Source organism: Macaca nemestrina, chromosome 14 (assembly GCF_043159975.1).
Source record: "Macaca nemestrina isolate mMacNem1 chromosome 14, mMacNem.hap1, whole genome shotgun sequence".
Classification (NCBI taxonomy): domain Eukaryota; kingdom Metazoa; phylum Chordata; class Mammalia; order Primates; family Cercopithecidae; genus Macaca; species Macaca nemestrina.
The window spans coordinates 112,335,381-112,361,471 of NC_092138.1; the positions used below are offsets into that span (position 1 = coordinate 112,335,381).

Here is a 26,091-nt window from a genome sequence, read left to right on the forward strand (position 1 = left end):
ATGGCGAGAGGTGCTCTGTGGCCAGAGTTCGAATCCTGGCTCCGCCTTGCCCTAGCTGCGTGGTCTCAGGCAGCTCCTTGGCGTCCACTCTCCCCGTTCTTTCGTCTGTGAAATGGGGGTGGCAGTAACACCTCCCTTGTGGGGTTGTCATGAGGATTCAATGAGTTCGCACCCAGAAAGAGAGTAGAACAGGGAGTTTCCACTGCATCCGCCAGTGGGCAGCTCCTCTGAAAATCTCCAGTTTCTTTTTCCTTTTTTTTTTTTTTTTTTTTTGAGACGGAGTCTCGCTCTGTTGCCCAGGCTGGAGTGCAGTGGCCGGATCTCAGCTCACTGCAAGCTCCGCCTCCCGGGTTCACGCCATTCTCCGGCCTCAGCCTCCTGAGTAGCTGGGACTACAGGCGCCCACCACCTCGCCCGGCTAGTTTTTTTTTGTATTTTTTAGTAGAGACGGGGTTTCACCATGTTAGCCAGGATGGTCTCGATCTCCTGACCTCGTGATCCACCCATCTCGGCCTCCCAATCTTTTTCCTTTTTTTTTGAGACAGAGTCTCGCTCTGTCACCCAGGCTGGAGCACAGTGGCACAATCTCAGCTCACTGCAGCCTCCACCTCCCGGGTTCCAGTGGTTCTCCTGCCTCAGCCTCCCAAGTAGCTGGGACTACAGGTGCCCGCCACCACACCGGGCTGATTTTTGTATTTTTAGTAGAGACGGATTTTTGTCATGTTGGCCAGGCTGGTCTCAAACTCCTGACCTCAAATGATCCACCCACCTTGGCTTCCCAGAGCACTGAGATTACAGGTGTGAGCTACCACACCTGGCCAAATCTCCATTTTCCATACAAAGTAAGTAGGGCTCAGAGGGGCTGAGTGTCGTGCTGAAGCTCACATAAATGGCCTTGAACCTGTGGTCTGCCTTCAGGGCCCACGGCCACTCCAGGACCTCTGGGGCCCCCACCCACGCTTACACAAGAAAGCACCATTTATAAGATGGTATCCATTCAAGGCTGGGGCCTCACAGGACCCCTCGTCAGTTGCTGGCCGAGGGCAGGGCACGGAGCCCCTGTCCAGACACACTGTCCTGCCTGGGCACAGAAAGACACCTTTGCAGGCCCAAGTTAAGGGTCAACCTAAACATTAATTGCCCTTGACATAGGGCTACTGCTTTTCTGGGTGGCATGGCCTCCATCCTCACAAAAGAGAACCTGTTTGCCAAAAAGCCAAGCTGCCCTCAATTCCTAGCTCTACCTCCAAGCCCACCACCCTCCAGGCAGGGCACTGGCAGGGGCACTTGTGGGTGCAAGGCTGAGACCGCAGGGCTGCTCTCGCCGGAGCTGGTGCTGTGAACAGAGGCAGCTGGAAGGAGCAGGCCTCAAAGACTGGCTCCCTCCTCCCATTTCCCAGGTCCTGAGCACCAGGATCCCAGCCTCAGCCCATCCTCCTGCCCCCCAAACACGTTCACCCCCGTAGCCAGCACCGCTGAGCCACCCACCCCAAAGTGAATCGCCACTTCAGAAACATCCAGGACCTAGCCAAGCCTACTTTAAAATTACATTTTATTTCTCTTTATGAATATTTGTTTTTTGTTTTTTATTTAAAAAAAAAAAAAAAAAGGTTCATTTTACATCTTCTTCAAGAGTCTTGTGCCTCCTGGTAAGTGCATTGGTTTGTTTCACAGTACTCTCCACGACCAAGGACGGTTCTTATTGCTGGAAGGAGTGAGTGGATGTCCACGCCAGGGCGGGGCTGGGGGACATAAGAGGAATTGGGGCCCCAGGCAGGAAGCCTGGGGTCTGTGCTCCAACATGAGCAAGGAGGCTGAGGGAGCAGACTGGGGCTTAGCTGAGTGTCTGTGGACAGACCTGCAGCCTCTCCAGGGTCTTCCCAGCCCTTCTTCAGTGAGGAAGGAAGGGTAGAAAGAAGGGGCACAGGTGAAGGTGGGTCAGGGGGCAAGGTGGGCCGGGGGCCGGGCATGCAGTGGGAGGGGTGCTGGCTCTTGCCTCGAGTGTTTGCTCACACTCAAGAAATGCGGATTTGGGGGTCCTTCAGCCCCCAGCAGCTCAGGAAGCCCCTTTCCATTCCGCTCTCCAGTCCCACTTCCGGAAGAACCCAGCAGCCTGAGACCCGCCTCCTGAACCCCCAGGGTCCTGTCCCTGCTTTAGTGCAACAAAGACCTGAGTGGAGAAGTCTCCAGTGAATGAAGGCCGAGTCCCAGCCCCGTCCCCACCCGTCCTCAGACGTGCAGCTGGGACCCGATGTTCCCCCAAGGCTACTGCCTTTCCGGGTGGCACAGCCTCCATCCTCACAAGAGAGAACCTGCAGTTTCTGTGGGGAGGTCCTGGCCCCCACCAGGGGCCCCCTGAGCACCGTGCCAGCCGGCAGCTCCAGCCCAGTGTGTCCCAGGACGGCCTCCTGGCACGAGCTGGGCCTGGAGACAGACGGCAGAGGCTGAACGGTCATTAAGCACCCCTTGAATAAACGCAACAGCCCGTGGACAAAGGAGCGGGGCAGGGACCTCGGTGCCCACACCGTCCCATGCTGTCACGGAGACTCCTACAAGTGGCTCATCTGTAGCAGAAATTGATTATTTTTCTAAATGGATGGTTTTCTGTGCTTGATTATTATTAGGCTGAGTGTGGGCCCCGGGCGGGTAGCTGTGTGTTTGGCAAGCTGGAAGGAACATGGCTTCAGTGGGATGTCCCCTAATAGCCCCTGCAAGTGGCCGCAAGGCAGACACTGCCCAGAGCCCTGGCACGATGGGTCAGGACTAAGTAAGCCCTGGGGCTCCAGTAACCTGGGACCGAGGGATGGCAGGTCCCAGGGATGGGCTTCCAGACGTCTGTCCTCACCTGTCACTCTCCACTGTGCCAGCCCAGCCTCCAGAGTGGCTCTGACCCCTCTCTACCATGAGCCCACCCAGGCCTCCCAGCCCTTAGCCTGGATTCACTTCTTTGAGGACAGGAAGCAGGGGCTCGGCCAACTGCCTCCCAAGACTTCCCTAGAGCTCAGGTGCCTTCTACCTCCATCAGTGTGGCACCCAGAGCCTGACTGCACCATCCCGCTGCCCCGAAGGCCTGGGAGGGGCGCCCCTGAGAACGAGCCCTGTCTTGGCCCTTTTACAGTACACCAGGGGCCGGCCAGCCACAGGGGCCGGGGCCCACCTGATTCAAGTCTTAAAATGCCCTGCAAGAAGGGATGTGAACGCCTTCCTTACCTTTGAGACTAACACTGAGGCTGTGTGTCGGCGGTCCGGGCGGCTGGCCCCCAGGCATTTGGGACCAGTGTGGATGGAGAAGGAAACCACCACACACCTGGAGGAAGGGCCAGGGACTCCACTGGGGGTGGGTCCCGAGGACTGAGAGGGTGAAAATTCCCTGGGCTCACAGCAGCCTCCCTCTCTCCTCCTAGAGCCGCCCAAGGGAAGTTAAGGCTGCTGGGAAGAGAGGGGAGAAGAGGCCAGGCCGCTGGCAGAGCCACCCCCTGGCCAGAGCTCACAGCCCCTCTCCACCGGTGCCGGGATGAGACCTGGGGGTGGAGGGAGAGAAGGGGCTGTTCAGGCGGAATCTGCCTGTGGTTTTGTTTCTGCCAAAAAGAAAGAGTGAGCAGCTGGTTTCGGGTCTAAACGCCCATCCTCACCCTTCTCCCAAGACACCCGGGAAGAAAGGCTCAAGAGACCCTCCCAGGCGACCCCACCCCTCCCTCCACCTGTGGCAGAAGAGGAAAAGTCCGGTAGAAAAGAGATCCTGCTTTCTTTCTCCAATTGGTTTTCTTCCTTTAAATTCAGCTTAAGGCAAAAGTTTGGCAAAGCAAGTCTACATAAGGCCGCATGACAGAGGGCAGGGGGACCCGGGGAGGGAAGGCCGGCCAGCGCCACAAATCGGCAGCAGTGCGGATCTGTCTCTTTGATCGGGGGCCGGAGCTTCCCTCCTAATCGGCTCCTCCTCTTCCTGCCCCTGAACCCCCATAAGAGGAGTTTTTTTAAAAAACGGAAAAAGCAGTGTTTCAGGGAATCTGTTACGGGTGAGTGACTGAAGCTGTGAGCAAAAGGAGAGGCAAGGAGACCAGAGGTGACCCTGAGGGCGCACGTGGGGTCTGTCTGTCCCGCTTAGGTCTCCCCCCTCCCTGAAAGGAAGCAGGTGCTGAGCGCCGGGGAGGCCTTCCCGGGGGGCCTCAGCACAGTGAGATCCGCCCGCTGGAGAGGGTAGAATGGTCGTATCTTGCTGAATGACTGAAGAGTGAGTCTGAGTTTTGTTTTCAGCGGTATTATTATTTGCGAGTCTAACCTAGCGGGTGGCCCTGGCTGTCACCGGTGCTTGGGCGGGATCACCACCAGCGGCTGCCCGTACTTGGGCCGCCACATGAGGACCTGGGCGTCGTTGGCATTGGGCTTGACCAGGGCGCTGGGCGGGATGGGTTCGTTCTTGCTTAGGATTTTGGGCTGGTCCTGGGCGATGGGCTCCCGCAGCCGGGCGCGCTGGCCCAGAGGCCGGTTGGGGTTCACCTCGATGCTGAGCTGCATGCGCCAGTGGAGCGTCTGCAGGATGATCATGTCGTTGGTGGAGGTGTTGGTGGCCACCAGCCAGGTGGTGAAGCTCTGGTCCCGGTAGATGTTGGTGAGCTTGGCCACGTTGCTCTCGCTGACGGGCACGGCCCACGTGACGCTGGGGTAAAAGTTGTCGTTCATGCTGATGATGAACTTGGAGTCTCTCTTGGTGGGGCCCACGATGGTGCAGGTCTCCGTGGTGTTGCCGTACCAGGGGTAGTTCACCCCGTCAGAGTCGCTGATGGCTTGGATCTTGCCCTCCTGGAGGTCGGGGAGCTCCCAGCTGGACCTGAGGACAAGGAAGGCCAGTTCACTCACTCGGTCACTCAAGGAGGGCTTTCTGTGTCTCCCTGGTAGGCCAGGGGCTGTCCCGGGCCCTGAGGATGGAACGGACCCAGCAGACCACCCGGTCCCCTTTGACATTCTGGGGGCAGGGGGTCAGACAACAGCTGGGAGTATCACTGTCATCACTACCGCTGTTATAATCATAACCCTCGGACAGAAAAAGGTGGCCGGCCTGGCCCAAGTTGCTCTTGGGACATACAGGATCCCATACTCCCATGTGGCCGTGGATACAGTAGCACCTGGGAGCCCACCCCAGGCTGTAGGGGCCCCTTAATTTAACATTACAGGCTCACAGACAATCTTCTCCATGCAACCCCACGCTGCAGATACAGAAAGCAAAGGGGTGGGCTGGGGGTGGACAGTGACGCTACCTTTCCCAAAGGACATTTGGCCAAGTGGTGGAGCCTGGGACCCGGGCGCCCATTTCCACCAAGGCACCTGTAACAGGGAAGCTCAGGACAGCCTGCGCCCACTGTGCCTTCTGCTCACCTATGTGCACAGCGGGTACTCCCAGGAACAAGTTACTGCTAAAAATACACTCCTGGCCAGGCATGGTGGCTCACGCCTGTAATCCCAGCACTTTGGGAGGCTGAGGCAGGCGGATCACTTAAGGTTAGGAGTTCAAGACCAGCCTGGCCAACATGGTGAACCCTCCTCTCTGTTAAAAATACAAAAATTCACTTTGGGAAGCCAAGGCGGGCGGATCATGAGGTCAGAAGTTTGAGAACAGCCGGGCGCAGTGGCTCACGCCTGTAATCCCAGCACTTTGGGAGGCCGAGGCGGGCGGATCACAAGGTCAGGAGATCGAGACCACGGTGAAACCCCGTCTCTACTAAAAAATACAAAAAAATAGCCGGGCGAGGTGGCGGGCGCCTGTAGTCCCAGCTACTCAGGAGGCTGAGGCAGGAGAACGGCGTAAACCCAGGAGGCGGAGCTTGCAGTGAGCCGAGATCGCGCCACTGCACTCCAGCCTGGGCGACAGAGCGAGACTCCGTCTCAAAAAACAAAACAAAACAAAAAAAAAGAAGTTTGAGAACAGCCTGGCCAAAATGGTGAAACCCCGTCTCTACTAAAAAAAATACAAAAAATTAATCAGGCATGGTGGCACATGTCTGTAGTCCCAACTATTCAGGAGGCTGAGGCAGGAGAATCACCTGAACCCAGGAGGCAGAGGTTGCAGTGAGCCGAGATCATGCCATGCACTCCAGCCTGGGCAACAGAGTGAGGGTCTGTCTCAAAAAAAAAATAATAATAATAATTAGTGGGTCATGGTGGCAGACGCCTGTAATCCTGTAATCAGAAGGCTGAGGTAGGAGAATTGCTTGAACCTGAGACGCTGGGTTTGCAGTGAGCTGAGATTGTGCCACTGCACTCCAGCCTGGGTGACACAGTGAGACTGTCTCAAAAAAAAGCATTCCCAACTCGACACAGTGGCTCATACCTGTAACCCCAGCACTTTGGGAGGCCGAGGCTGGCCAACACGGCGAGACTCTACCTTAAAAAAAAAAAAAAAAAAAGCATTCCTGTTCCTAGAATTAATCACAATAGCCAAAAGGTAGAATCGATCCAAGTGTCCAACGACAGATAAATGGATAAACAAAATGTGCTATATACATACAATGGAATGTTCTTCAGCCTTCAGAAGGAAGGACGTTCCAACACAGGCTACAACACAGATCAACCTTGAGGACATTACGTTGAGTGAAATAAGCCAGCCAAAAAAAGACACATACTGTGGGATTCCACTTACGTGAAGTCCCTAGTGTCAAATTCATAGAGACAGAAAGTAGAATGGAGGTTGCCAGGGGCTGGGAGAAAGAGGAACGGAAAGTTGATGTTTCTTGGGGACGAAGCTTCAGTTTTGCAAGATGAAAAGAGTTCTGGACTGGGCGCTGTGGCTCACACCTATAATCCCAGCACTTTGGGAGGCCAAGGTGGGCAGATCACCTGAGGTCAGGAGTTCAAGACCAGCCTGGACAACATGGTGAAACCCTGTCTCTACTAAAAGCACAAAAATTAGCCAGGCGTGGTGGTGGGTGCCTGTAATGCCAGCTAGTCAGGAGGCTGAGGCAGGAGAATCGCTTGAACCTGGGAGGTGGAGGTTGCAGTGAGCCGAGATCATGCCATTGCACTCCAGCCTGGGTGACAGAGCCAGACCCTGTCTTTAAAAAATAATTAAAATAAAATAAAATGGTAAATTTTATAAAATGTTACATAGACTTTACTATAATTTAAAAAATGTATTCCCCTACTTACACATCATATAATGTTAGCAGTTAGCAAACTTGGGGCCGCTATAGGAGGAATGATTAGGAACATGATTTTGCCAATTTTCCTGTTCATCTCATTGAAAAGCTCACTCATTAGAGTAACACCTGCTTAATGGGCATCTCCTGCCCAGCCCCTGAGCACCCCAGACTCAGGGAACCTGGAGGAAGCTCAGACAACCTCACTGTCTGGAAGTACCCAGTAATTCCAAAGATCTGGGGGGGCCCACAGCAGCAGGCAGGATGACAACGGGTGAGCCTGCTCATTCGCTCCCCCGCATGGATGAAGAAGTGAGTCAGAGCCTCTTTGCCCACTGGGGGCCGGGTCTCCTATTTCAGAAGGAAACGTCCACTCTGTCCTCACCCAGTGCTTACACTTGTTTGGAACAGATTCCCGTTTTTTTGGTTTTTCAGGGCAGAAAGCAAACTTGCATAAGGAACCCTGCTTTGGCCTTGGCCCCTTTCATTTGCAAAGAGCTGAAGGCCTGGTTTGGAGGAGTGAGGCTGAGCAGCAGAACAACCCTCCTCTTCCTGACCCCAGCCTTGGGGTTTCCTTTCCTTTCTGTAGTCCTGAAACTCCCAGGCCCTGGCTCAGACACAGGCAGGTGAGGAGCCTCCTGGACTGGCAGACAGCACTGCGTCATGCGGGCCAGGGCCAAATCGTCACCAGGCTGTATGGATTCCCCCCACCTGGGGGTGCTGGGGATGCGTAGCTCAGGGGCACCTGCGGCAGCCCAGGGTCTACTGTTAGCCCCAGCTGCTTGCACTGTGGTCCAGTCACAGACGCGCGGATCCTCCACCGTCTCATCAGCAGCCCACGGACAATCCGCCGACATCTGCCTGCCAGGTTTTTGTGATGATTAAATGTATTGATACTCACTGCCTGGTCCAACCAACAGCAGTCAGTGGACGCTTCTGGAGACACTTTGAGGGTGGCATGAGCAGTTAGAGGTGTGCCTCTCCCAGACCAGGTAGCCCTGATTTGACCTGAAGCCTTTTCTGACCTTTCATTATTATTATTATTATTATTTTTTGAGACGGAGTCTCACTGTCTCTCAGGCTGGAGTGCAGTGGCGCGATCTCTGCTCACTGGAGCCTCGGCCTCCCAGGTTCAAGTGATTCTTCTGCCTCAGCCTCTTGAGTAGGTAGGACCACAGGCACCCACCACCATGCTCAGCTAATTTTATATTTTTAGTGGAGACGGGGTTTCACCATGTTGGCCAGGCTGGTCTCAAGCTCCTGACCTCAGGTGATCCGCCTGCCTTGGCCTCCCAAAGTGTCCGGGATTACAGGTGTGAGCCACCGCCCCAGCCGAATTATTTTTATATGAACTTGTTTCTCTTCTCTATAAAATTGCTATTCAGTTTAATGCTTTTTGCCCACCATTCTTTTGATTACAGATTTTATTGGTATTTTTCTACTTACTGGGGATTTAAACATTCTAATTCTATTCTTTTAGTAGTTGTCCTTGAAATTTTCCCATTATTTTTGACTTAAAAGTCTAAAGTTAAGCAATATCTTAACCACCTTTCTCCTTTTTTTTGAGACAGTTTCACTCTTGCTGCCTGGGCTGGAGTGCAGTGGCATGATCTCAGCTCACTGCAACCTCTGCCTCCCGGGTTCAAGCAATTCTCCTGCCTCAGCTTCCCAAGTAGCTGAGATTACAGGCATGTGCCACCATGCCCGACTAATTATTTAGTAGAGATGGGGTTTCACCATGTAAGGTTGGTCTCAAGCTCCTGACATCAGGTAACCCACCCACCTCAGCCTCCCACAGTGCTGTGATTACAGGCGTGAGCCACCATGCCCGGACTAATTTTTATATATTTTTTAGCAGACATGGAGTTTCACCATGTTGGCCAGGCTGGTCTCAAACCCCTGACCTCAGGTGATTGCCCACCTTGGCCTCCCAAAGTGCTGGGATTACAGGCGTGAGCCACCACGCCCGGCTGTAAACAACCTGAGATTTTCAATGCGGTGACAGCAGAGCCTTGAACCACGCTCGGGGCCCTTCTGAGTGCAGGCCCCGGGCAGCTGTCCAGTCTAGGAGCCCAGCAGGCCGTTCACCTCCATGGCTGTGGGCAGGGGCAGGCAGGGCCACCTGTCACAATCCCATCCTCCTAGTGACCCCAAAGGACAAGCAGGCAAGTCCAAGCTGGAACCCAGGATTCAGAACGCTTCCTGGGCTGAAGTGGCTTCCTCAGCCTCCCGCAGCATCCCTGTCTTGAGTCCCATCGTCACCCACCCAACAAACATCTGCAGGGCACCTGCTTGGCACCACATGCCAAGGTACCACACGCCACGAAGCCCTGAAAGGGGTGGACAGAGCTACTGGCCTGGCCAGCAATGGGGGAGGCCCGTGTCTCCGGGACACAGTGCCATCCCGGACTCTCCCTCGCCCTTCCAGGCTGTGCCCCTTCTCCTCCTCTGCCTCCACCCTGGCCTTACCCTTCCCTGGTCTCCCAGCCTCCTGCAATCTGTTCCCCTCCCAGAAGCAGCCCGAGCGATCTTCTAAAAACACAAATCCGATGGCATGGCTCCAACCCTGTTAAACCGGCCATGACTCCCCTATGCCCTTAAAACCGACGCAATTGAAGCCTAGAGCCCTGTGTTCGTGCACACATGCACATGTACACACACGTGCGTGTACACACACATCCTCCCTGGGCTCCAGGGCCCCAGCCATTCTCAGCTGCTGCAGCGGGCCATGCTCCTCCCTCTCAGGGCCTTCTACCGGGAGCAGCATCATCCTCGTACTCATCTTCATCCTCCTCTTCCTCCACCGCCTTTTCCTCCTCCTCCTCTCCCCTCTTACTCCTCCTGTCCTCGCTCATAGCTGCTCATTACTCAGCTCTGCAGCCACCATCCCAAAGAAGCCTGCCTGGACGCTCCACATGGGCCAGGTGCCTCCCGGTATTCAACGCCACTGGATCTCATCCCACTGCCCTGTGGCCTGTTCATGACGGTGATTAAATACTGATGCACTCATTTGCTACCAGTCTCTTTCCCAGACAGACCACGAGGCCATGAGGGCAGGGCCAGGCCTGCCTCACCCATCACCACATATCTGGGATGTATCACAGCACCTGGCCCAGCTTCAGGCACTATCAATGTCTGTGGCCAGGATCAATGGCTGTCAGTACATGCTGGGTCTCCCCCAAAGCCCACAGGGCATCTCTGTGAGGAGTCCCGGGCCCCCAAAGTTGCTCTGAGCTTCTGCTTATCCTGCAGGGCTGCAGCTGCAAGAGCCTCTTGCTGGACGGTCTCCTTAGCAAGTGCTGACAGCAGGTACCACTCCCTAAGCACACAGGCTGCGCCGGGCACCACACCTCCCTGGGGCTGGGGCTGTGGGGTGCATTTCATGGAGGAGACTTAGGGCAGTTAGAGGCCAGGTCCGAGGTCACACAGCTGGGAAGTCACTGGGCCAAGGTCCCCAATCTGACCCAGCTCTTACCCCACCAGCCTCTAATGGAACCTAAGCGATCCTCCCACCTCAGCCTCCCAAGCTGCTGAGATGAGCCACCGTGCCCAACCTAATCAGCTTTTAAAACAATCAACTATGGGAGTCTAAGGCTGGAGGGTGGGGTATTGCTTGAACCCACGACGTCAAGACCAGCCAGGGCAACAAAGCAAGAGACTCTCATCTATACAAAAAACTTAAAAATTAGCCAGGCATGGTGGTGCGTCCCTATACTCCCAGCTATGCGGGAAGCTAAGGTGGGAGGATTGCGCGAGCCCAGGAGGTCAAGGCTGCAGTGAACTAGGATTGCCCCACAGCACTCCAGCCTGGACAACAGAGTGAGACCCTGTCTCTAAAAGAAAAAAAAGTCAACGAAATTTAGAAACACTTTTGAAATAGCAGGTTGGATATGCTATATATACAGATATATGTTCTAATAGGCGTTAAATATGTTGCATTAAAACAAAATTTAGCCTTAACCTTAAATGATTGACTCAAATATTATTCCACCTCCTACAAGCGGCTCACATTGGGCACCTTAAGAAACACCTTTACAGATAAAGACTTGAGGCTCCAGGGCAAGGGCCTGCCCATGCCACAGAGTCTCCTGCTCAGCCCTGGTTTCAGCCCCTCACACGGACCAGGCAGGAAGTTAGGAATTATTTTACCTACCCCCCAACGGTATGGATTTTATGATCTGATAAAATTTGCAGAAAGTACTCATTCTGTAAAAACTTTACAATTTTTAAGAAATGATTGCCCAAGAACCCCCATTCCACACTGGACAGGCATCCTGGCTTCCTGACTTCCCCCCGTGCTGCTGGCCCCCTGGGCTGTCCCCACCACCACCAGGTCACCAGGCCGTGCTCTCCCGGTCTCCCCAACACCTGTTCACCAAGTGAGGGAAGGGCTGGAGGTCTCGCCTCCCACAGGGCCTGCCCGCGGGGATTCCCCCACCACAACAAACCCCATTCCTTCTGGGACCCAGACACCTTCTCCCTGCCAACCCCACCCCTCTTAACCCAGGCACAGCAGTGGATCACTGGGATTTAACACAAGGAGGAAAGACCAACAGAGCCTGTTTAATTTTAGTTATAGGCCGGGCGTGGTGGCTCAAGCCTGTAATCCCAGCACTTTGGGAGGCCAAGACGGGCAGATCACGAGGTCAGGAGATCGAGACCATCCTGGCTAACACGGTGAAACCCCGTCTCTACTAAAAAATACCAAAAAAAAAAAAACAAACTAGCTGGGCGAGGTGGCAGGCGCCTGTAGTCCCAGCTACTCGGGAGGCTGAGGCAGGAGAATGGGGTAAACCCAGGAGGCGGAGCTTGCAGTGAGCTGAGATCTGGCCACTGCACTCCAGCCCGGGCGACAGAGCGAGACTCTGTCTCAAAAAAAAAAAAGAAAAAAAATTTTTAGTTATAAAAGAAGTACTTTTAGGCCGGGCGCGGTGGCTCACGCCTGTAATTCCAGAACTATGGAAGCCAGAGGAGGGCGGATTGCTTGAGGTCAGGAGTTCAAGACCAGCCTGACCAACATGGGGAAACCCCGTCTCTACTAAAAATACAAAAATTAGCCAAGGACAGTGGCGCCCGCCTGTAATCTCAGCTACTCAGGAGGTTGAGGCAGGAGAATCACTTGAACCCGGGAGGCGGAGGTTGCAATGAGCCAAGATCGCACCACTGCACTCCAGCCTGGGCAACAAGAGTGAAACTTCGTTGCAAAAAAAAAAAAAAAAAAAAACAGCATATCAAGTGAAAACTGAAACCTACCTCCCCATGCGCCCCTCCCCGTGTGCCCCGTGTTGTACTCCGGTAAACATCCTTTGGGACCTTGCTCTCTGCATACACACAGGATATACTCCCAACTTCAGTATTTTCTTTTTAACAAAAATGGGTTACTACCCCACATATTGTTTGATAACTTGAAACAAAAATGTAACAACAATGTACCATTTCCCCACGTGGGAGTATCCATAGCTCTACCTTGTCTTCAGGGCCTATAGCCCTGCCTCAGAGTCTGCACTGCAGACAGACCATAATTTCACTCCCTCTTGAGGGACCCCTGAGTTGTTCCTGGTTTTTTGCTATTAGGAGCCGTGCTGGAGTTAACATCCTTACTTGTGCTTTTTTTTTTTTTAAGACAGTCTCGCTCTGTTGCCCAGGCTGGAGTGCAGTGGCATGATCTCGGCTCACTGTAACCTCCACCTCCTGGGTTCAAGCAATTCTTGCACCTCAGCCTTCTGAGCAGCTGGGATTACAGGCGTGCACCACCACACCCCGCTAAATTTTGTATTTTTAGTAGAGACAGGGTTTCGCCATGTTGGTCAGGCTGGTCTCGAACTCCTGACCTCAGATGATTCGCCTGCCTCAGCCTCCCAAAATGCTGGGATTATAGGCGTGAGCCACCGCGCCCGGCCCATGTACATCTTTATGTGCTGCTTCCCCGTTCACGTGATCATTAACTCACTTGTTCAGTAGATTTTTTTTTTTTTTTTTTTTTTGAGATGGAGTCTGGCTCTGTCACCCAGGCTGGAGTGCAGTGGCGCGATCTCGGCTCACTGCAAGCTCCGCCTCCCGGGTTTACGCCATTCTCCTGCCTCAGCCTCCCGAGTAGCTGGGACTACAGGCGCCCGGCACCTCGCCCGGCTAGTTTTTTGTATTTTTTAGTAGAGACGGGGTTTCACCGTGTTAGCCAGGATGGTCTCGATCTCCTGACCTCGTGATCCGCCCGTCTCGGCCTCCCAGAGTGCTGGGATTACAGGCTTGAGCCACCGCGCCCGGCCAAGTAGATTATTTTTTTGGACGCCTCCAATATGCAGGCCCTGAGCTAGGGGCACAAAATTTCTGTAAGGGACTCTAAAAGTACAGGCTGGGCACTATGGCTCACGCCTGTAATCCCAGGACTTTGGGAGGCTGAGGCAGGTGGATCACTTGAGGTCAGGAATTCAACACTAGCCTGGTCAGCATGGTGAAACCCCGTCTCTACTAAAAATATGTTAAAAAGAAAAAAAACCCGGGTGTGGTGGCAGGCACCTGTAATCCCAGCTACTCGGGAGGCAGAGACAAGAGAATCGCTTGAACCCGGGAGGCGGAGCTTGCAGTGAGCTGAGATCCGGCCATTGCACTCCAGCCTGGGCGACAGAGCGAGACGCCGTCTCAAACAAACAAACAAAAAAAATGTACAACCACCGAGCTGAAGGGCTTGCGCATGTGGACGGTAACAGGCACAGCCAGGCTCACCTCTCAGCATCCTCGCCTGCCTCAACTGTCCTCCCACAAACAACAGGTGAAGACGCTCCCCTCTCCCGAACACTGGGCACCACTGATCTTTTTCATTGCACCCAACTCTGATCAGCAAAACAAAGGATGTCAGTATGTAACTTGTCATTTCCCTGATTACTACGGCTGTTGAGTGGCGCCTCGCACGTCTCCAATGTTTGTTTCCAGTGCTTGGACGGTGGATGAGGGCTGCAGCGATCCCTTGGCCGGGGCTGGTCCTGGGGGAGCTCTCTTTTGGCTGGGTCATCCCCCCTACTTCCTCCTACCCCAAAGCCTTGAAACAAGGACTTCCCTCTCCCACCCACCCCGCCCTCGCCTCCGCCAGGGCCCAGCAGATGGGGGAGGCCGCCTTCCGGTTACAGAGAGGAAGCCTCCTCCTCAATTGTTCTTTGCACAACTGACGCTCAGGCCCCGGCTTCAGGAAGAGGCCACGTGGTCAACAGGGACATTCTTCCATGGCCTGTCCCCAGATCTGCTGGCGCTGAGCAAGACTGCTCGGGCAACCAGCTTCAGGTCTTAGACGCTGTGACCACATCATAAAATGAGGCCTTCCTGAGTTCCTGGGGAGGACGCTGGGAGATGGCAGGTGGGAAGGCGCCCGAGGTAGCCATTCTCAGGGTCATCCCTGCAGGGCTGGGTGGCACCCAGCAGTCCCTCCACCCCTGCCCTGTCCTTTCCCACTAGACTTTTTTTTTTTTTTTTTTTTTTTTGAGATGGGGTCTCACTCTGTAGCCCCAGCTGCAGGGCAGTGGTGCGATCACAGCTCACTTGCAGCCCTGACCTCCCCGGGCTCAGGTGATCCTCCCACCTCAGCCTCTCAAGTAGCTGGGACTAGAGGCATGCGCCACCGTGTCTGGCTAATTTTTTTGTATTTTTTGTACGCACAGGGTTTCACTGTGTTGTCCAGGCTGGCTACTGGCCTTTCTTTTCTTTTCTTTTTTTTTTCTGAGATGGAGTCTCGCTCTGTCGCCCAGGCTGGAGTGCAGTGGTGCGATCTCGGCTCACTGCAAGCTCCGCCTCTCAGGTTCGTGCCGTTCTCCTGCCTCAGCCTCCCGAGTAGTTGGGACTACAGGTGCCCGCCACCACGCCCGGCTAATTTTTTGTATTTTTAGTAGAGACGAGGTTTCACCATGTTAGCCAGGATGGTCTCGATGTCCTGACCTCGTGATCCGCCAGCCTCAGCCTCCCAAAGTGCTGGGATTACAGGTGTGAGCCACCGTGCCCGGCCCCACTGACCTTTCGTAACACAGTGACAGCATTCATGCTATAGACAGGTATCTGAAACCCAGGAGAAGGGATAATGTAACAACAGCAACAAGACAGCCACCTTTCCGCTGACTCTGACAGGCACCGCATAATGAATAAGACATTGTCAGTATCATGATTCATAGCTGTGGTATTGACGGCTACCATATATTGAGTGCCTGGTATATGTGAGGTGCTGGGTTAAGCTCTTATCATCACAACCCTGAGGGAGAACTCAAATTCCCATTTCACAGACAGGAACAGTGAGGCTTGGAAAGGTTAAGAGGCTGGCCCAAGGGTTGGGAGCTAGGGTTCAGACCTTGCTACACATGGGCATGGAGCAGTGTCCCCATCAACCCAAAGAAACCCTTTCCATCTGAGCTGCTCCCCCTCCTCCCCACCCAGTCTGCCCTTTGGCAGACTCCAGAGCCATAAACTGCCCCTGGCCTTGGCCTTGGCCATGGGCGTGGCTGTGGGCCAGGTTCCCAGGGGGCTCCAGAGAAGGGCAAACCAGGGACAACGTGGAACTTCTCCCACACAGGCGAGAAATTGTGACTTGTCACTTAGAAGACTCTGTGCCAGCTGACAGGTGGCAGTTGAGGAATTGCGGGGGCCGGGCTGTGGAGGCAGGTGTCTCCAACAATTTGGAGGGGGGGGGGGTTGGCTTTTAAAGCGATGTGGGTTGGACCCAAAGCCATATAGAATCCTCTCATGCTGGCACAGAGAAACTCACTCTTTTCCAGCTCTGTCTGTAAAAGTCAGGGTATTACTGAGATGGTGTGTGTTTTTTTGTTGTTGTTTTGTTTTGTTTTTTTTAATTGTTCCATTTCAAATGTTTCAAACCCAGAATGTCATTCTAAAAAGTGATCCTCCTGGTTTAGGGATTAATTTTAAGCAGGGATAACGTTTGGGGGTATGACGGATTTCGGTTAAGTATCTGGAATTAACATTTTGGATACAAGTCCATTTGTAAAGAATGAAAGCCCTAACCTAGCTCTCGTTACCTGGCTGTCCCTTCCCCGGGCCACTAAAGCACAGGGCCTAGGTTTCATTTTAAGGATGTGAATTGTCTGGGTCAAGTCCAGCGGTCCTCCACTAGGTGTGATTTCATAGCCCCTCCTGGGGACATCGGGCTCTCCCCGGGGACATTACTGACTGTCACAGCTTGCGGGGATGTGCTCCTGGCATGCAGTGGGTAGAGACCAGGGATGCTGCCCAGCCCCCTACCCATGCACAGGACACCCCCCACCAGCACAAAGAATTACCTGATCCTGGGCCAGGCAGAGCAGAGGGACAATTCTGGGCCGGTTGGGGTTCCTGGTCACCCCAACCACTGTTCCCTTTCCTTCATGCCACAAGGCTTAAAAACTTGGAAAATGGAAGGCCTAGGGGCAGGGGAGACAGGAAGGGGTTTTAAATCCCACCTAAGGCTCACGCCTGTAATCCTAGCCCTTTGGGAGCTGAGGCAGGCAGATCACCCGAGGTCAGGAGTTCGAGACCATCCTGGCCAACATGGGGAAACCCCGTCTCTACTAAAAATATAAAAATTAGCTGGGCGTGATGGTGTGTGCTTGAAATCCCAGCTACTCTGGAAGCTGAAGCAAGAGAATCACTTGAACCCGGGAGGCAGAGGTTGCAGTGAGCCAAGATTGGCACCACTGCATTCCAGCCTGGGGGACAAGAATAAGACTGTCTCAAAAAATAAATAAATAAATAAAAATTAAAATAAAAAAAAAATAACTAAATCCCACCTAAATGCTTCTATTTCCATTCAGCAAGGAGCTAAAGTAAGGCCACATTCTGGCCTTCTGCATGAGCCCTTCAAGGGACTCTCTTTTTTGGCCACTCAGCCCATTAGGCTGATTCTGTTGATTACTAATAAGTACTCGGCAGCCTCCTCCTCTACGGCTCAGCTACAGGACAGCCACCCATACTGGCCTCTCGCTGAATCCTCACAGCAGCCTACGGGAAGTTCTCACCCTCATGGACAGACACGGAATGGAAGTCCGGGGGCTGCCTGGCCAAGGCCTTAGGAGCCAGGACACGTGGACCCTTCTGCCCAACTGCTCCAAGCCACCCCTCCCAGGGAGCCTCCGACTGCATCCTGTCCCTGGGGCTGGTCCCTGTGTACCCCAACTGGGATTACACAGCCAGTGCACCCAGGGAGAATGAGCTGGGTGGGACACAGAGGCTCCCTGCAGCGAAAGAGGAGTCCCGAGAACGAGAGGGAGCAAAGAGAAACGTCAGGGGCAGAGGGAGAGCAAGGAAAATGGTCTGGAGCCACTTGAAAACGCAAGCTCTTCATGCCTTACACTGTTTTAAAAAGTTTTACACTCAGGAAGTGGGCCCTACGTGACAGACAAAGACTCAGCCTGGGGAGAAGATTCACTGCACAGTGTGGCTGACATCTGTCCTAATTCTGTAGTTTTAGCCACTCACGTCTGATGGAATAACAGTAACAGTGACAACACCGCTAAGGACGATCCCCATCCCATGACTGCCTGCGGTGAGGACTCACCACGAGCTTGGCGCAGGGCTGACTGCATGGCAAATTTGGTTGGCTTGAGTGATTCTCACAAGAAGCCATGGGGAAGGGGTTATCGCCAGCCCCATTTTGCAGATGTGTAAACTGAGGCTCAGAGCAGTAAAGGGACTTGCCGAGGGTCACATCCTGGGAAGTGGCAGAGCCTGGCCTCCCGCCCACATCTGCCTAAGAAGGCATGAGGCTCTTCCAACCAGGAAGTGAGGACTGGCACAGGGAGGGCAAACCTGCCTCAGTTCCCAATCTCAGGCCTGGCTCCAGCCACATCACCCTCACCTACTCAGGGTCACCAGATGGAGAACGAGTCTTAGTGAAGACATCGGAAGCCCGGGTGCACGGAAGGGGAAGCTGAGGCTTGGAGTCTGTACCTTGGGTCAGGCCTGTGGCCTCCCCACCACACGTTGCACCAACCTCATTAGAATACAGTCCCGACGAGTGCTCAAGTCTTTCCAAGTTCAGAAGACGACACCCGCTTCCCAACCCCTTCTAGGGAATCAACTAGGCTTAGCCCAAAACCCCGAGGAAGACTTTTGTTTCTACAACTGTCCCGGATGCCTTCAAAGCCCGAGGAGGTTTATGGGCTTAAGGGTTCTTAGAAAAGGTCCTCACTGCATAACTAAGAATCATGTTTCCCTGCTTAGAATAGAAAGGCAGCCCCCGGCCTGAACTGGATTACTAGCTGCTCTTGAGACGCAAAAGCCTTGGCACAGATACCAGGCTGGTGGAGACGGCCGGTGAGAGCCTCTGCATGTGCTCTCCATGCACCTCTTTGGGATGGTCACAGTCACACGCTGGATTTAAGGGTTACTGTGATCCTCATGTTTCCTTTAGAACTTTGCAGTCATTAAGTAGAGAAGCCACCAGACTTGGTGTCCCGCCATCCTCCACCCCTCTCTCCTTTACAGGTGGCCCACGAGGTTCTTAAATCTGTGATAAGTTCGAACTCCTGGGGAAATTCTCCTCTTTTCCCCACTTGCAAAACGGGGAAGTGAAGCTGCACAGGGCAGACGCTGAGAGGGGCTCTGGGAGTGTCCGCGGCCAGTCAGGGGGCCGCATGGGTGGGCTACCCACCAGGGCCTGCCTAGCCCTCCTCATGCTCAGAAACAGCTATTTTCACCATGGGGACGGCCTTCTCTGGGGTCAGGAAGCAGGCCAGGAAAGGAGCCCCAGGGCCCCAGGGTCCTCACCGGGACCCCCAGTACCCTAGGCACACTCTGGAGACGGGGCTTCGGGGCTGCAGGAGAGGCTCCTGTTTGCTGTTGCTGTTAGGGCCTCCCCGGGGGAACACTGGACTTGCCTGCCTAAAGTGGCCTTCTGCCTTGGAGACAGAAAGCGCTACACTGTGAAGAAATCGGGCTTGTAAAACTAACTGTGCTCTCAAACACAGTGCCGTTTGGAATAGCGAAGCACTCCCCCAGGTCCTCGCACGCACTCGTATAAGCCAGAGAGATAATTGAGGCCCAATCGCAAAGCCCTGAACACACCGGTCTGGGAGTTGCAGAGTGCCTGAGTGTCTGCCATGGGCCCCCACAGGGCCAGAGGCCTGGAGGGCAGCCCTCCAGCCTCTCTGGTGACCCCTGATGGCACTAACACTCCTCAGGCGGACGGCACGCTTGCTCTGCCAGGAAACACTGGGAGTAATGTTCCTCTGCTTTCTCGGCATCTTGCAAGGAAGGAGAGAGGAACCCCGGGGAAACAGTGGCAGGGTAGGGTGCAGAACTGTGACTCCAATCTAGATCCACAGGGAAACTCTTCAGGGAGACACCGGGCCAAGGAGGCCACCTGCATACCTGCCTAAAGCTTCTCTCTGGCCTGGGTCCTGTCTCCATGGTATCTCCACCTTCCCCACTATGGGCCGCCCCTCACCAGGCCTCCAAGCTCGGCCATCCCTAGCAGTTCCCAGAGCTGGCTCTCCGCCGTACTCACATGCCCTGCTCGCCGTACTGGTTGTAGAACTCCATGTGGCTGCACGCCTGGATCCAGCCAACTATCCAAGTCTCCTTCTTGGGGATGGGAGGCATGACCACCTGGGCCGAGGCCCGGAAGTGGGGTGTCCGGTAGCGGAGCACCACGCTGGAGGACTCATCGATGCTGGTGGGGACGGGGTCGATGGAGGCTTTCACATCAATCACCGTGATCCCTTCCCGGAAGACTCTGGCTTTACCTCCGATGCTCTGAATACAGCCCATGGCACACAGGAGCGCTCTGATCTCCAGGGAAGGCCAGCAGTCACAGAGAAAACCAGGCATTGAAAGGACGGAGGCTGCAGGACCCAGTGCAGACGGCGCTGCTCTCCAATCTCAACTCTCAAGACCGATATCCATAGGATAGAAAAGTCACTGAGTAGAGGGGGGGTCGCATATATCACTACCTCGGCCTGTTTATAAATAAGGATTCTGCTGCATTTCACGAGCCCTGGGCTCGCTCTTCTTCTCCTTGCAGTGGACAAAAATCACCGATATTCTTTGGGTTAAAAAAAGAAAAGTTTGTAGTTTAATGAATAATTATGTCGTTCTGACATCCGGCCCTTCTGTGCCTCATACGCGGGGACGGCAGCTCGCAGACTCTCCCTCAAGTCTTCGGAGGAAGCAGGCGAGCGCCGGCAGACTCATAAATAAGGAAGGCTCCGTCCCCGTGCGGTCGCGCCACCCTCGCTGCAGAAGCCTGACTTCCTGCCCTCCGGCCTTCCGCACGCGCTCCCTCCGGGCCCCGCACCCGCACCCGCCCGGCGCGGCCGAATCAATTGCAGAGCAGTTTCTGTCCACCGGCCGAGGTCCCGGCGCCCTCGGGGCAAGCGCCGACCCGCGGCTTCCAGGAGGCGAGCTCAGGGCTCGGGCCGCTCGCCGGTGTCGGGGGAGCGCGGCGCGGGTCCCCGTCGGCGCCCACTCGCGGGCGCCGGCCGGACGTCCCCACGCGGGCACGCCGCGTCCCCTCGCCGCTGTCGCTGCCGGCCGCCGTGCAGGGTCCCGGGGCTGCGCTCCAGCCGCCGCCGCCTGCTTCGCCACGGCCGCCGAGGACCTGGTGGGAGGTGGAAGGGACAGCGCGTCAAGGCCCGCCTCAAAGTTGAGCCGAACTTTGCTGCGGGGGGCGCGCGGGGGCGGCGACGCGTGTGCGCTGGGCGCGGGCTGCGGAGCTGACGGCGCAGCTCTGGGCGGTCTCCCCGGAGGCGGCGGCCCCCGCCCCCTGCGCCCGCCCCGTCAGTGGCGACCGCACGACCGCGCGCACCAGCGAATAATAGCCGCCCGTGACATCTCCGCTGATACCGTCCCTGGCGGGGGCGGGGTGGGGGGCGAGCGGCTGTTGCTGCAGGGGGCGACGAGCACTTGCCCTGCGCTGTCCCCACCACCGCGCCGCCAGCGCCAGGTGCCCCTTCCCCACCCCGTCCCTCCGGCCCCTTGGGCACAGCGCCACCCACCAGGGCCGTCGGATCCGGCGGGCACCCCTTTCCCTGCTGGGGTCCCCCGGCCCTCGGAGAGCGTAGTGCCCCCGCCCCGCCGCGTCAAGCGCCTCTGTCGCCCCTCTCCAGCCGCGAGCAGCCCCGGGTCCCGCGCGTCGGGCGCGCTCGCCGCTGCCGGGGAACTTTGGCGCGCACGCCCCCACCCGGGCGGCGCCGCCGACTCACCTGCCCCGGGGGCCGCTCTGCTGGCCGGGTCGCAGCCCTCCGAACGCCCCGACCCAGCCGCGGGCACGTTCTTGGGGCGCCCCCACCCCCTTCCCCGGGCACTGTCCCTTGGCTCTACTGGAATCTGGGGCCGGCGTGAGTGCCCCCGGCCCCCACCCTCCTCCCGGCTCGGGGCTTCGGGGGGCGGCCGGGGGCGGAGGGCTGAGGCTCGGGGCTCTCTCGCCCCCACCCCGCGCGCCTCCTTTATTTTATGATCATTGTGAGCGCGCTGTCGCCGCTCAGCCCCGCCGCCGCGCCGCAGCCGCCTGGCGCGCCCCGCGCTGCCTCGCTCTGCTGCAGCATCGGAAAGGCAACCGGGTCAAACTTTGCAGAAACTCGGCCCCTGCGCCGGCCCGGCCCCCGCGTCCGCTCGCCGCCGCCGGCCAAGCGCAGCCGGCGCACGCAGGGACCGCCGCCCGCTCGCCGGCCCCGCGGGGATGCAGGTCCGCAGGCGGCGGCGGCGGCGGCGGCGGCGGCGGCGGGCGGGCGCCGCCTCCTCCTCCCCGCCCGCCCGGCTCTCCACCCTCGCTCCCCGCACACAGCCCGCCCTCCCTCTGGTAATCCCTCGCTCCCCCTCGCTCCCTCTCTCTGCAGCTGCTCGGGGAGCTGAGCCTCTCCTTGAACAAACGACATTTCCTTTTTGGCCAGCCCCGGGAATTCTGGGTAGTGTAGTTCCGCTGCTGTCTCGGGGCCAGGTGGGCTGCTCCCTGTGCCCTTTGAACTCTAGGGACCAGAGGCTTTCTGGTGCTCTGAGCACACGCAGAAGGGCTGCCCTGCCCTGGGGTTCCTGATTGCAGGGAGACAGTGGCTTGGTGGAGACAGCGCGGGGGCTTTGTAGGCTCCAAGGCTGGGAAGGTCGGGGGGAGGAGAGAGAAGTTTGGGGAGAGGTGGGTCCCCTCTAGCAGGTCTGCTGGCTGCCTGTTGGACCCCAGCTGTGTGATGAGTGCTGTACCAGAGCATCGTTTCAGCCACATCGGCCTCTCTGTGGAGGGAGACTGTGATGATGTGCACTTCTCAGAACAGGCACCCAGAGCTGAGAGGCTGGGGGATTTGCCCAAGGTCCTTCCCGGCGTCTCCCCGAGGTGTCCCAGCTGAGACTCGGAGCCCGGTGGTCCCAGTGCAGGGGCTCAAAAGGAGCGTGAGGCTATACAGCCATGGGAGAGCTATGAACCCCACCCCTACCTTGCAGCCAGCCCTAGGGAAAGCCCAAGCAATTTGTGATATAAGGACATCTGGCAGCTACATTAAAGCCACGCTCTTCATCCCCACCCCATCCCCATGACTCTGACTTCCACAGGAGCCCACAGCTGGCACAGGGCAGGTGCTTCCAGCCAGCCCCAGAGCCAGAGCACGCTGAGTGTGTAAGGGCAGGGCTGGAGGGGCTGAGGGGCTGGTCACTCTTGGGTCTCTCCTTTGAAGGGTGAACAGCCAGACCATCTCACAGCAGCACTGACCCAGCCATGGAGCAGGAAGTGGCTGGCTAGGGTGGCCTCCCCCTCTCACCCAGCCACACCCTCACCCCAGCACTGCTGTGGCCCATGTCCCCAGCTAGTGAGGAGGTGGTCCCTTTCCAGTTCAGCTAGTAGGTGACTTATTCCTAGTCCCACTGACTCGGACCAAGGCAGGGGAGCCAAGCCAATGCCACAGAGGCGGCCCCTTGGCCTGTTGGACACAGTAGAACCCCAGACAGCACACAGATTACATCGGGGCCCCACATGAATGTCCATTTCCAGGGAGAAGTCTTCCATGGCCTCTTCACCACGTGAAGTGGCCTCTCTCTTCCATGAACTAATGGCCCCTACAAAACATTCTGTCCCTCTGGCACTCACAGGGCCTTCTACAACTCTTGTGCACTACTCAGTTTATATGTAGGGAAGGTATTCGCTTTTGAGGTGTCTGTTTCATTTCCCGACTCCCATCCCCCCGACAGCCTGGCCAGGGTGCTCTGAGAGGGTAAGGAAGGCTGTCCTGGAAATGAGGTGACAGGTTCAAGGGCTCCATGAACAGGGGCAGAGCTGCACGTCCCTCTCGTGGAAAGGACAGGGGCCAGAGCCCTGAACCGCCTCGTGAGCAGTGAAGCTGCTGGAGGTGATTTCCCAGGAGTTGGCTCCCCTCAAGGCCAGCTGGGAGTGACAGTGTCCCCCTCCGTCTTGGGCTCTGCCTGGGTTTGTGAAGCACCCACTGTGTGTCAGGCATTACATTGAGCAGGCACTGTCTCTTCTATCCTTGACTTTGACCCTGAGCGGTGGGATCCACAGACAGAGAAAACCAGGGATCAGAGGATAGTGACTTCTCAGAGGCTGGATGCCAGCTCAGATCTGACCAGCTCCAAAGCCCACACTCAGCTTCTTCACCAAGCACACCCCACTTGCTAGCCGGGGCCAGCCCCTCAGAACTAGGATGGGACTGACCACTAGGGAGTCCTACCAGCAGAGGTGTGTGGACGCCCACATGGTGAGGGCTTGCAAAGTAAAAGACCCCTTTCCCCTAACCTGCCCCCCCTTGACATCGCCCCTGCACAGGATGTCATCTCAGTCTGCAGGAGAAGAGACCAGTCAGCATCGGTCCACGGGCCTGTTTGCAGGCTTTGAGTGAGGGGGCAGCTGTGCCAGGCAGGGGGTGTGAATGGGCTGGGCTCCTGCGTGCACTCCCTGCCCTGGCTTCTGAAGCGCCCACCAGGGTTCCAGCGACTTCCCCTGCTCGAGGCCCCTCCGACCCTGCCACTTCCCTACACAGCCCTCCCTCCTGCTCGTCATTTTCCGGAGCTCCGTGGGTGTTGGGCACAGACCCACGGCAGCCTCAGCATATGTGGAAGGCTCATGACGCATCCACGCGCGTGTGAAGTGCCGGCGTCTGCAGAGCAGAGGAAGGGGACATCTGTTTGAGTCATTGCCCAACAGCACAGGGCACTCCCATTGCTCCCAGGCCCCTTTCCCCTCCCCCAGGCCTCAGGCTCCCTGGACTCTGAAAAATGAGAAAGAGGAGGGGTGGGGAGACACAGCCCCACCCCCCACCCGGGATGGTGAACAGTGGGATGGCAACTTGGGAGCTCAAAGTGTTGTCAGTGGGAGGACAAGGTCCTCAATTCCTGGTACATTGGCCCAGAGAAGTCATGAAAACCCAAAGCCACACAGCAAGTCAGAAGTAGAAACAACGAGGACCCCGCCCAGCTGCAGGGCCCTGGGAGGCCTTCAGAAAGAGCCCGCTGCAGTGTCTCCTTACAGGTATCACCGTGAGCTGGGGCTTTGCACACAGCATCTTCGTGGCTTTCCACAACGATCCCAGACCTGATCCAGAGAAACCCAGTGATCAGGGGTTGACCCGACCCTGTCATCATCCCATTCTACAGATGAGGACACTGAAGCCTGGTGAAGAGGGAGGGGTGGATGGAACCAGGCGGCCCGGCTGTAAGACCCAGAGGCTGGATGACTCGGATATAGTGGGTGCTCTCACCAGCGTTCCCTGCAGTATGGGGACCTTGTTTTCAGTGGCCACTAGAGACAGTCCCAAGGCTCTTTCTCTCTCAGGGACCACTCTGCACTCAGGGTTACAGCGGGTCCTCCGAGGGCTCACCACCTTCAAGGATGGGGTCATCAGAGGCCAAAAAGGCAGCTCACGGGAGGCAAGAGTTTCTGTTCTGCAGATGGAAATGTTCTGTGCTGGAATTCTGTTGCCCTGGGAGACAGCGTTCTCTCCCCAACTGTTGGAGATCAGACCGAAAGCCAATGACGAAGCTTGGAATGTCCACCGGGGAGGTGGGTGGGGCCAAAGAGCCAGACAGGTATCTGGAGGTGGGGGACATTGAGAGGCTCGGTGGCAGATGGAGGCACAGGGCATGTCTGCAGCCCTGACCTGCCTCACTAGGACAGGGGGCAGACTGGGCCTGGCCAGGGGAGTAGGGACAAGATCTCAGAGACAGCTGGTCCAGCAGCCTCCCCTTCAGGTGGGGAACAAAGGCCCAGTGAAGCCCTCCAGGGAGGCCTCCTTCACTAGAACTCAAGTCTTCTGGCCTGGCACTCAGCGAGAGCGTCATTCCACTGAGGGCCATGGTGCCACATGGGGATGACAGGGCACGCGACCACCGCCTGTGCTGGCTGCAAATCTGGAGGCTGGGGCCTTCCCAGCCAAAGCTCAGAACCACATGGCTTCTAGGGCTAGTGAGGCTTGGGGCTTCTCAGCCCACCTGCCCACTGTTCGAATTCATTCCTTCCCCAGTGTGGACCGGACACGTCCACCAGGCCAGGCACTGGGAAGATATAGCGGAGGGGTCACAGCCAGGCCCAGACAACAGCACTGGCATCCCCGTGCCAGAGATGTCGGGGATAATGCCAGGAGCCATGAATGAGGGTATTAATTATCATCAATAATAAATAGGTACACATTGATACTCAAAATGGTTATGAGTCAGCATCAATGGCTATAAATCAGGAGGTATGTCAGTTGTTTCCACATGTGTGTGTCTGCTGCTGAGCTGGAGGAAGGGTGCGTGCACCAGGGCTGTGGGGTGTGAGGCTGTGGGGTGTGTGTGCAGTGGGTTAGGGTGTGTGGGGGAATGTGCATCTGTGCATGACGGTGTGAGTGTGCATCTCTGTGTGTGAGGCTACATTTGACAGTTGTGTGTGATTGTGTGGGTGTGTATGTGTGTCCATCATGTAAGTGTATGTGCCTGCATGCCATGTGGGTGCATGTCCGTGTGTGCTTGGGGTGTGTAATGGTGTGAATGAGCATATGTGGTGTGCGTGTTGATGGGC

At 56.3% G+C, this 26,091-nt stretch overlaps 1 protein-coding gene across 2 annotated transcripts; it reads right to left on the bottom strand.

Annotated features, from left to right (window-relative positions):
• Nucleotides 1–1,535: 1,535 nt before the first annotated feature.
• LOC105464049 (family with sequence similarity 78 member A) lies at nt 1,536–20,473 on the bottom strand. 2 transcript variants are annotated; one of them, XM_071078451.1, is made up of 4 exons: nt 13,854–14,133; nt 8,032–8,075; nt 6,925–7,046; nt 1,536–4,828 (listed from the first exon to the last, which is right to left on the bottom strand). In XM_071078451.1, exons 1-4 carry the CDS (start codon nt 13,999–14,001, stop codon nt 4,300–4,302), a joined length of 843 nt encoding a protein of 280 aa, XP_070934552.1. In that variant the 5' UTR covers nt 14,002–14,133; the 3' UTR covers nt 1,536–4,299. The 2 variants fall into 2 exon arrangements, with proteins under 2 accessions (XP_070934552.1, XP_011709972.1); XM_011711670.3 differs by lacking the exons at nt 6,925–7,046; nt 8,032–8,075; nt 13,854–14,133 and adding an exon at nt 19,606–20,473.
• Nucleotides 20,474–26,091: the final 5,618 nt, after the last annotated feature.